At 45.4% G+C, this 11,726-nt stretch overlaps 1 protein-coding gene across 1 annotated transcript in view; it reads left to right on the top strand.

Moving 5' to 3' along the window:
• TNIK (TRAF2 and NCK interacting kinase) overlaps positions 1-11,726 on the top strand; it is a 138,951-nt gene that overhangs the window by 53,333 nt on the left and 73,892 nt on the right. The window contains exon 2 of the mRNA XM_019472411.1: positions 7,969-8,025. Within this exon, the coding sequence (XP_019327956.1) occupies positions 8,011-8,025 (15 nt within the window). The 5' untranslated portion in view covers positions 7,969-8,010. The remainder of the gene's footprint in view (positions 1-7,968; positions 8,026-11,726) is intronic.

The following is an 11,726-nucleotide window of genomic DNA, read 5'->3' as shown; positions in this document are numbered from 1 at the left end:
TTTTTTTTTTTTTTTTTTTTTAATACATTGCTCTTTGTCAGGAACATCTCTCCTTAGTCCTCTGGTGCCTCAGGTTTCCGTAGGCTGCTCCTTAAACCCACTTTTGGTGTATTTGCTGTCTGTTATTTATCTCTATCTCTGTCTGCTCTATGCTGTTATGCTTGGTCCACTCATCTTCCAGCCTAGACCTGCCCCTGTTGAGGCTTTGACCTCCCTTTAGGAGAGCGGTGTTTGTTCCTGTGTCCTGGGAAGGCTGTGCCAGATGCAGAAACATCTTGAAATCTGGTCTGCTGCAAGGTTTTCTGTGACCGTGAGGCACAGCTCTTCAAAACCTACAGCTTCAAACACTTGTGGACAAAATCTGTACACAGTCCTTTCTGTGAGCGTGAAGCAGATACACAACCCCCCGTTGCCAGTTTGCTGGTGTTAAATGGTGGCAATGCTGCAGAGAGGGGGGAAGCACTTTCTAACCAGTGGTTTTCCTTGGGTGGGAATTAGAAGGGGTGCAAGCCACATCTAGAGGAACTGTCTACAGAAACTTCTGGAAGGATGTGGGATCTCTGATGCTGACTTAGGACCTCTTACGCCGGCGGTTTTATCCATGGAAGAGGGAAACCTCTCAGTTCTTCCTGAGCTGGAGGAGGGCTGCTGTCTCCACTGTCCTTTGAACTACAAGAGAGATGGGGGATGGCATAGGTGCAAGCATTGGTGTAAGGGATGTGTTTCCCTTATATATAAGGGAATATAAGATTGTAGTCTTGCTCACCTATGTGCTATAGTGAGTGTTATTTCTGGAGATGAATAATATGCTAATTTAACAATTTAGCTTGTTAATCTAATAATCCTGCCTTCTTTACTTAATGTCAGACCTATTGTGAGCTGCAGTAATGGAATTGCAGCTCTGCCAGCTGTACGGCCCCGATCAGAGCTTGGATTGATAGAGAGGATTAGAAATATTTCAGTCCAAAGGTCGGCTTTGTTCAGTCAACACAGAGTATTAGCTTGGCCCTGAGCAGTTAGACGTCTGTGCTGGGAGAGGATTTACGCCTTTCCAAGGGGAAGCTCTGGTTGTTCAATCCAAACTGAAGTATTAATAAAAATGATCAGCTGAGGAGAACCCCCCCCCAAAAAAAATTCCACTCTATTTATTTTTGTTTCTCTCTGAGTTTTTTGAATGTTTTCCAGGGTTTTACTTCTTAAAATGTTGGAAAAGATGACAGATGTGAGGGAGGATTGGCTATAAGTAAAACTTGTGCTTGTCCTGCTCAGTGAAGGTCTTCTGCTCTCTGAAAGCACCCCAAGGGAAAGAGCTGTGCTTGAGCGAGCAACCAGCTTTCTGCAGGAGAGCTCAGGAGGACAGAGGAGCAACTCTGGAAATGTCACGTGGCCAGCAAATGAGATGTCAAATGATTGGATCCACCTTTCTATCTTTTTCATAGATTTTCCATTTCTGGTGTCAAAGCATTGGAATTTCAGGCATGCTGTGTATATGGGAGGATGCCATTTGCAGACAGTGTGTTGAAGCCTGGGGGGAACAGAGGGTGTTTTAGGTAGCCCCATAAACAAGTGAAATTTGCCCGAAGTGGAAAGAAACGGCTTCAAGTCAGTCGTGTCCTTTAGTTCCTTGGGGCAGTGGGGTCACTTTGAAGCTCTCGCAAAGCTGTTTGTGAACCCAAGAGATGATGGAGAGGTGGAGATGTGTGCCGTTGGAGGGAAATGCGCTGGTGTCATGGTCATGCTATTTCTCTCAGAAAGGGCAGCACAAGCTCCCGCTGTAAAGGGCAGAGGTTTTGCTGCAGTGTTTGGCCGAAAGGCAGCGACATGGGGCTGAATCCTGGCCAGGGTGAGGACGTGGTTCCCAGTCTGCAGGGTTGTCCTGAGTCCCCACTGGCTTGAAATCCCCCTGCCAGTAGCTGGGATTAAGTGCAGGCAGGAACAATACGGTTTGGCCCATGATCACTGTGTTTTAATCAAACAGGTATTTTACTCTTTGTTAAAGTAAACATTTTTCCCATCCTGTTCTATGACTCACTTTTTCTTACGCTGACCTGATATTTAGAGTATCTGATGTTTTAATTACCTTCTCAGAGACATGGATTTATTTCAGATATGTTTGAAGAGATGTGTAAACCAAGTGCAAAGCTAGAGTACATAGTTTATAAAAACAGCTTCTTTTGGAGATTGCTGAATTTCCACACTAGGATAAGCCTGTTTTTCCATCAATAAGTATTTTAGTCCCTTTAAACTAATTGGAAGGGATTTTTTTGGCACCCTCAAGATTGTTTTCAATGGGAAATGAAGTACATAAACGTGCCTATACTCTGTAAAAGCTGAGGACGAGTCACACTGGCTGCTATAAATGGTCTAATTTACTGCAGGATGGCAGTTCGGATGCACAGCTCCTGTTGGAAGGCAAAGTTCCTTCTACCAGGAAAAATTGGATGCAATTTTTGGTGCATTAGTGCTAAAGTGCCTTCATGCTAAAAATCTTGGACCGAGTCTCTAAATTGCCTTGAACTACAGGAAAACAAGGAGCTAGCAGGACCTGGACCAGGGACCTGTGTGAAGTTCTGGCCCACCCCAGGAGATCTCTGTTGCAGAAGGTCTAGGATGCAGAAATGGAGTCTGGAGGAGATGAGACTCACCTGTGAACACCTACGATGTGTCTGCAGAAGTAAGGCTTGACAAAGAGTTTGTCATGGGTAGCACGTATCAAAAATTATATGTTAATGTAGAAAAATGAACTGATGATTTCTCACCTGGCAAAACCTCTAGTGCCCCACGCCGTTTCTGCTGTAGGAAGAATATGTGTGTGCTGGAGTTGGTGGTGTCAAGGACGTGCTGTCTAATGGCATGGTTTAGAGGCAGGAGTTGGCCAGTAGAAAGGGCAGTTGTTGGGTTGCTGGCATCAGCTTGGTATTTTAACTGCCACAAAAATGTAATGGAAGAAAATTAGTTAGGAGGCTTCTGTCCTGCCAAAGTGGTAATATTCAGACTTTTATGAGACTTTGTTATTTGTGTGAGTTTACTGAGATTTCTGTATGAAATGGAGTGTTCCTCAGGTTATACTTTCTCAGCGGTGAGGGGTGGCATTGTGGTCTGGTCCCAGCAAAGCTGTCTGAGTCGAAATTTCTGCAGTGCCTTGCAAGAGCACCCTAATTCCACTTATTTAATATTTACCTGTTACATGACTAAGGGCATTGCAAAATGGCTGGATCCCAAGTGTTTTGCTTTAAAGTATCAGACCTGCAACAGGGTTACTCCATTAAATGCCCGCTATGGGGGTTATGTATGCATGGGGGGTTGGAGGCTGGGTGCTCTGGTTGGGAGGTTTAAGAGACGATGCTCTGCCCGGCTGAAGGAAATGGGACCTCTGCCTTGCTCAAAAGAGTGACAGTTCTGTTTGTGTCCTGCTGGTTGCAGCAGGTGGTGGGTCATGTATTTTGTTGAACAAATAGGAGCAGACAGCAGAAGTTAAGTAAATGTGGTGGGATACATTTCTGGGTACAGAAATTGCAGTTTTTGCTTAAAGATGAAAGTCATGCTTGTGCAAGCAAAATTTTAAAAAGCAACAATCAATCATCTTCTTTCTGTCCTTAAAATGTGGACTTTAATTTTGGGCCGGAATATGCAGTTTTTGTATACAAAGGCTGATATTGAGGCCAGGGTTTATTTATTTAGTAAATATAATGCTTGAATGCATCAATTGATGTTTAAAGGCATTTACCAATGTTCCCATCGTGTGCCGGTCCATTATGCTTTATGGAGCGTGAGGACCACAACCTTTGAAGAAAAACTTGTGGTGCCTGCTTCATTTGCAGAAATTAGTCTTAATACTTGACATTATCAAGTTAGTGATAGTTGATATAACATTTTAAGAGTAATTAGGAGCATGAATTTATGCTCAGATGGATGTTTAATTAAAAACTGTGGCAGCTTTGAAGTTCATGCTTGAACAATCTTGAGGCTGAAATGTGGGTTTATACCCAAGTGAACCTTGACAGCAAATCTGGAGATGGGGAAAAACGCTTTAGTAGCTCCGATTTCCTCCTATTTGTTTTACGCTGTCGGAGCCATCACAGCATCTGTAACGGTGCTGAATTTATGAAGATGAAAGCAGAACTTGCAGTTCAGCCAGGACATCACGTAGCCAGATGTAAAACCTGCTTCGGGGAAAGGAGCAGGGATGGAGGATACTTGTGTATTTGAGACCTCCGGGAGCCGTACTCCAGGTGATGCTGGCGGTGGTCCTTCAAACCTTGCGGTGCTTACTGTGAACAGCCAACATGGGGCGGTGAAAGTGCCTCCTGGAAATCTCTTCTCCATCTCCTTGAACTTCTGGGGGATTCAGTCACTGCCCTGTGTGAGCGGGGAGGAAGAGGAGGGTAAACCCATGCTTATGTCCAAAGCAAAGGCAATGACATGCAGGAGCTTGAGTCCCACAGCAGGATGGGGCTGGTGGTACCACATTTCGGATGCTGGGATATCGTGGCAGCTTGGGCTTTGGGAGGATGCCGGTCCTCTTACACCTCTCACTCTTATGTACAAGCAGCTGGAAGCAGCTCACCCACCACCAACAAGCGGAAAAATCCCGAACAATGCCAGGAGACAAAGAAGGCGAGAAGACAAAATGTTACAGATCGCTAAAAAGCAGATCAACTCCTTTTCCGCAGGCAGACAGACAACTGAGGGCTGTTGGCATAGATTATTAAGCAGACAGGAGGCGAGGAGGGCGCGGGGAGCAAGGGTGGCTGCAAGCATTGCTGCTCCCCTCTGGCTTCCTTTGCTCCCGTTGCCAAAAACGTCGGTAGTGGTGTGGTCTGAAGGCTTAGAAGTGACTGTCTTACCTGGAAGGGTCTCATCCTCATGAATGCTTTGCCTCTGGGCATCTGCACCCTCTCCAGCATCCCCAGGGTGAGCTCCCAAGTACAGGGGCACCAAAAAGCAGGAATTTTGAAAAAGCAGAGAATTTCTGTTGAAATTCTGTGTAGGCACCTGCAGTCTTACCTGTTTTGACCCACATCTTTTGCTGTTGGGGGATCAGAGGTGACCCCAGGAGCAGGAGTTGGGCTCAGTTGTTGTGTGGTTTTGTAGTGGAGGCCCCTGCTCTGGCGATGGTTTAAAGGAAAAAGCCAACAAGTTTTGATGGGTGGAGGACACACAGGACGTAAAAGCATATTGCAACAGGGGCTTTCTGGTGCTTTTCTTGGTCTTGCTACCCCATTCTCCTTTTGTATCTTCTTAACAGCAGTGCAAGGTTCACACTGGAGAATTTAGCGCTTACCACTCATTAATGAACAATTTCAGCTTGCCTTGGCTTTGGCAGAAATGGCTCTGCTGCCTGGTCCAGGCTGGTTCCTTTGGAAAGGCTGCAGGGATATGGGCGCTCCCAGTCCCGCTTCCAGCCTTTGGGCACAGGCACTGACTTCTGCATGGCCAATGTGCAGGAGGCAGTTGGTGGCTAATGCCATCAAAAGGGCTTGTTGCTGCCTTGACATCTTTTAACATGTACAGGTCAGATGCTAATTTTATTCCTGTATTGCATCTATTGCTTTCAGTTCTCAGTGTCTTTCTTCAGCCTGTCTGTATCTGTATTGCGAAACCAAGGATGCCTGCAGTAGGGTGAAAATCAACTGGTTTTCTAAACTATATATGATGGTTTCACTGCAAATATCAATGCTGAGCGCTTAGGTATGTTGAATTAAAAGGGACAGTTAACTGGTGAGGAAACCCCTGGTTTCCCTGGACAGAGGTGGAAGTCTGCCAGGATGAAGCTCAACGATCCATCACTGCAAACAAACTATATGAAAAGCAAATCTTTGTTCTAAAGTTCCAAGGCTAAATACTTATTGGTACTACTTTGCCTGGCTTTTGCATGACTAAGTGTCCCTCACGGCTTACATTAACATACATTTCAAAGCGGTTTATTTTGTTTTGGTAAATGTTCACACAATATTAAGATCTTACCTTCATTTGTAAATACTTGGGAGGTATACGGGGTGGTGGCAGATCCCTGAGAGAAAGATGGTGTGGGCACACAGGGCTCCTTTTTGCCCTTGGCCAGTATCAGAGGTAGGCTGCAGCACTCCACCACAGCAAGGCTGGGGCATTTCCTTAAAATACAAAATGAGGTGGTGATATGTCAGATGAAGGCGGCTATAACTAGCAAATACATGGCTTGAAATGCCCCAACCTGCTTCCCCATCTCCCTCCATTTCATGGAGGATGCAGTGTGCCATGGTTGTGTCTGAGGCTATCCCCTGAGCTCTGTTGTGTCTAGCAATGTGCCTCTCCTCCCCGACAGCCACATCCAGGGGGTGCTTCAGCCACAGCCTGATGCTGCTGGGCTGTGCTTTATTCTATTACTTTTTATGTTGCACATTTTAAAATAAAGCTTTTTTTTCCTGTTGTTAGACCATGCGATTGCTCAGGACATATAAATTGTGTTAATAAATGAGTGAGGAGCCCTGGTGGGTGAATTGGCTTCCTGGTGAAGTCATAAATTTGGAGAGGATGATGCTGCCTTGCTCTGCAGCCGGCACGTGGGTTTGCTTCCCAATGCTGTGCCTGGAAACCCAAGGGGCCGGGGAGAGGTCCCTGTGTCTGGTAATTTGGCGTTCCTGCTGGAGGTGAGATGGTATGAAAGACCATCTCCAGCCTGCAGGAGGGCTGGGAAACCTGGGCAGAAACCCCAGCTCATCAGCAAGCACCCTGGGGGGGGGCCGGAGGAGCCTGCAATTTAGGAAATGCTCATATTTTTCCCTGTTTCTGCCATACTGTGGCTTGTCCCCTCTCAGCCTCTGCTCCTTGTTGTGTCCTTGGCGCGTTAATTATCAATGCTGCAGGGCAGGAGCTGCTGTTCCCTGTGTGTCCTCCACACCGTATCTCATGTGATGGGGCCTTGGGCTGCTCCCATAGGAAGAAGTGACTGGGAAACAGGGATGCTTCCCTTTGCCTCCTGGCTCTCCTGCTGGGATCAGCGCCTGCTGTTTTTTCTGGAGAAGCAGCATCTTTTCCTCTGGCTCTGCCCGGTTTGTAAGCAGAGCATGTGCCCTCAAATGGAGGGGGGGGAAATGATTTGGTATGAGCAATTTTGATACGATGTTGGGTGATCCATTTCTTGGGAGAGGAGGAATGGCTGGGAATTGGCTTGCTTGATAGCAGTTATGCTGGTTTTAAGACCCCATCAACAGTTTGGGCCCTTTTATAGTTTTCCCCATCACTTCCAGGCATTTTTCTATTAGGATTAATGTAGTCAAGCACTGTGCAACAAGCAGTTTATTGCAGTAATTTGCTAATTTTTCAGTTGCTGAAAACGGAGGAGGCCGTATGTGTCAAGGAGCTTCTGTTTCCGCGCTGGCTCTCGAGCATCTCCTCTAGATGCACGCTCCCTGCTTGTGCCAGCGCTGAAGATGGGGTCACTTCCATAGCCAAGAAGCAAATCTGATTTTAAAAACCGCTCTAGCCTGCTAACCGAGGCATTTGCAAAATAAATAAATTAGTGGACAGAGTGTATAATGGTGTCCTGCAGGCTTGGAGTCCCTTGGGTGTCCCCAGGACCATGAGAGCTGGGTCTCGAACACGAGGGGACCGAAGTAAGTGCCGTGTGGGTACTCCAGTCAGCACATACTCATCATCACAGCTCCAGCAGACCATTTCCAGCTGAGTCATGCTCTGTGCTCAGGAGAGGCCCCGAGCTGGTTTTTTGCATGGCTGAGCATTAAAAGATATTTCCAGCACTTGTTTGCCAGGAAAATGCATCGAAGGCCCTTTACTAATTAATTGTAATGGCAGGAGGAAGGGGAGGGAATTGCTTTCCCATCATGGCTGCTGTGAAGATGCTCTTGAAAAAGCAAAAATATGTGTGGATGCTGCCAGGGTGAGGAGGTTGTTGAAGAATATTGTTCACTGCAAGGAAAACACTGCCACTGAGCAAAAACAAACAAACTTCTCGCTTTTCTTTTGCAGGGTCGTCATGTTAAAACAGGCCAGCTTGCTGCTATTAAGGTTATGGACGTCACCGGGGTAATGTATCCTCCTCCTCCTGCATCCTTAAATTATAGATAAGAGGGGAAAGGGGATGGGGTGTGATAACGTGTGGGGGTTGGTGGAAGCCTTGTATTTCTGGGAATCAAATCCCCTTTGCCTTAATGTGAAATGTGCCATTAAGAGGTTTTGGTTTTAATAAATGTGTGAGAGAAAAATAAATCTGGAAGAGTTTTGGAGATTAAGTAATTTTATGCTGAAACAAAGCAGCATCCAGTTCCAGAAGTGGCTCTTTTGAATGTGTTAATAAAATCTGAAGAAAATTGGAGCAACAGAATCATGTATTCATAACACATTTCGGTTTTTCCAAATCCATGTTTTTCACCGAAAAAGCTTTTGTTCACCAAAACTATGTGCAGGTATTGTTATGAATAACTTTACTAGGCAAGTTAAATTACTCCTGTGCATCCTGCTGATACAGAGGAAAGAATGCACCACCCTGGTCTCAGAAACGTGGCTCTCTGGAAACTTGTATCAGACTAAGAAAACCAAGAATTTACGAATTATTAAATGAATAACAGGATTTAGGGGAAAAAATGGTTTCACCATTTCCCAACGGCCATGGAAGAAAAAGTGAGTGGAACTGCTATGATCCCTATAAACCTAACAGATGCATTTAGGAGGGTCACATGAAATTGTGACCCTGCTTTTTCTTGAATAATTTTTTTTAAGTGCAGTATTATACCTCCCAAAGTTCCTGCTTACATAAACACCACCAGGTTGGGGAAGAAGAATGTGTTTTATTGTGGTGGGGTTTTTTACTGAAATAACACATTTCAAAATTTAGGACTTTATCCCAATCTACCCACCTTATTTTTTTGAATTAATGCTTTTAATTAGCTTTCAGGAGTTCAGCACATACAGAATTGACTTGCTGTGAAAGCAGTCAGCTGGCCTCAGGAGTATGTTTTGAAATACCTTAGATGTTGCGGTGTGGTATTAATTTCTACAGGACCTTCATTCAGGTTCTTTTTTTGTGCTAACAGGTGAAATGATGCATGGAACTGTGAATGTGAATGTCTGTAAATGTGAATCATGTTTGGTTTTGTTTACTTGCAACATCTACGAGTGCCGTTTATCTAGTTCTTGTAGGAAGCAGGCTGTAAGGGAATAGGTAGACCCACCAAACGTAACCCCATGGCATAAATGGCAGTGAGATTCCCATGGATGAAGTCTGAGGTCACAACAAATTTAAGCTGAGAAATCAGAATATTTTAAGCCAAACAGGGGCTTAAATTTGAGTCCACAGTTAGTTCTGTGGTTTTAAAATATCATCACTTCCAAGCAAAGATGTTGGAGAAAAGTAGCCCAGATATGATCCTGCCCAATAACTAATATTTTCAGCCACGTCTTTAAGTAGATATCCCAGATCTAAACCTTTACCTTCCAAAGTAGGGTCTCAGGTAGGGTCTCTGAACGTCCAAGGTAGTAAATCAGATATTTGGTGTGGGATGTGTTATTTGGATATTTAATTATTTTTCCCTTAAGCTGCTTTTAGCCATATTAAAACACATAGGTTATTTTTCTTTTAATATATAATGCGCAGATTTTTTAAGTCAGTCCTCTAAAAAAAACCCCTAACCAAACTTCTGCTCTCTTCTACTTCTCCCTACCCCACTGAATACCCTGTGTGGTGGCTTCTCAGCCTTGGGTGACACCAATATTGCATGAGTGGAGAAGCAGCTATCTAGCAGGCAGTAGCATGATCAGCTAAGGTGCAGAGGTAAGACCTCCATGTCCTCTGAAGGGATGCCACCGGCCCTTAGTCACTGAAAGAAGGCTGCTCAGGGAACAGGACCAGGCTTGGGCAGGACAGGCAATGACCACAGTGAAGACAGAGCAAACCTGTGATGTGGTAGGGGACTGACTGTGCTTCATAGCTGTTGATGCTGAAGTCAGATCTAGAGCCATGTCCTCCAGCCACCGCAGGAATGGTCCTGGGAATCACTTCTGGAGTAATCTCTAAAGCTGGTCCCTGAATTATGCCTACAGCCACATTTGGCACCTGGTCCAGGCTCAGTGCGAAGGCTGCTGGTGAAAACCCAAACATGTCCACTCTAGCCCTTTACCACGTCCTGACACACACTGATTTCAGTGTTGCCGCTGCTTGGTTTTATCCAGTTCTTCCATCCCATTTTTTTTTTTCTGGGATGTCCCTGATGACAACATGTCTTTCAGAAGCCTACAGAGAACCAAACTAGTGCGGTCATCCCAACCATAGCCATCTGCAGTTTCATGGAGGAAGTTTTTAGAGTGTAAAGCCCCCACATGCTAAGTGAGCTCCCAGCCAGCATCTCATCCCGACCACGTGCCTTGCACTAAACCCTCAAAGACTCCTGACAACGATGCTTTAACTCATCTATGCTCTTGCATAGATTATTATATATTCCCTAATTATCTGTTAGGGAAGGTGGCAGCACAGAGGCCCTCAAATTACAGCACTTGATCAGTTTGGGCAGCCACTATCTCTGAATTAAGGATTTGGATTCATTTTCCAGGGGCTGGTCCTGCTGCATGCCCTACTTCCAGTGATGGATGTAATAGAATTGATGGATGGAGGCAAAGTGTGGCAGCAAAACCTGGTCTTTGGGTTTTGTTGGTTTTGGGGTTGGAGTAGTTACAGCAGCTCGCTATGATAGTTCATTTTTTCTTCCCTCCCTCGCTGGATTTGCTGGTGGTGATCACTGGTGATAGTCCTGCTTGGAGCAGGAGGTTGGGCTGGAGACCCCTGAGCCTGGCCATGCAGATGTCCTCAGGTGCCATCCACAGCTCTGATTTTTTGTTTTGTTCCCCTCCCCCATTTTGAATACTTCAACCTAAAGAGGGACTCAAGATAAAACCTTAGATCAAGTGTACTCTCTGGCTTATCTCCATTTTTCCTAGAGAGCCGGGTATGAGGCAGGGGATGACTGAAGAGCTGGCTAGTGGTACTCAGGGAGCTGGTGGGGTTTTGCACTGACCGTTCCTCCTTGTTCCCAGCACCACTGAGCATCCAGCTGCTTTTTTTGTTGCAAAGGGCTTCAATTAAAAAAAAAAATCTCTGGGGCCTGATAAAGTAAGTGTTCTATTCTGTGGTTTCCTGGGCAAATGAAAACAAGCAAAGTTGTGTCAATTGCTTAAAGGAAAGAGGTGATAAAGGTCTTCCAGAATGGGTTTTCCTTGTAACATTTGGGCCCATTCCTCATCCTCTTTGGTGCTTATGCTCTCCATGTTCTTACCAAAGATAAAATTGGAGGTTATTTATACAAGCTCCACCTAGCTACTTCTTTTATTTGTTCCTCCTGTCCTCATCTTCACTGTTCTTCCCTGAATTCTCTCTGGAAGACTGTAGTCATTAAATCGCTTTCTGTGGTAGTTTGGGAAGAAAGCTGTGTTTCTGTCCGTGTTGCGTGACACCTGGTCAGGGAGCATCTTCAAGAAGAGCTGCTCCTGCAGCTTCGCTGTTCACCAGGGTGTCTTGTCCCTTGCTGATTTGTAAAACTGAAGTCAGGATGAAGCAGGTGAGGGACACAAGGGTAAGAAAGAAGTAACAGCCCTGCTGGTCCTTTTATAATAAAGCTCATCGACAGCAAGGCACTAACTGCTGCTCCACAGCCCGTGGAATTACAGTGGGCTGGAATTCGGTCAGCTTCAAATAAAACCAGGGCATGTTTGGTGGTCGTGAAAGCAAAGAGGTAGGA

This window comes from Aptenodytes forsteri, unplaced genomic scaffold (assembly GCF_000699145.1).
Source record: "Aptenodytes forsteri isolate BGI_AS27 unplaced genomic scaffold, ASM69914v1 Scaffold179, whole genome shotgun sequence".
NCBI classification, from domain to species: domain Eukaryota; kingdom Metazoa; phylum Chordata; class Aves; order Sphenisciformes; family Spheniscidae; genus Aptenodytes; species Aptenodytes forsteri.
This window is presented reverse-complemented; position numbering and strand designations above follow the sequence as displayed.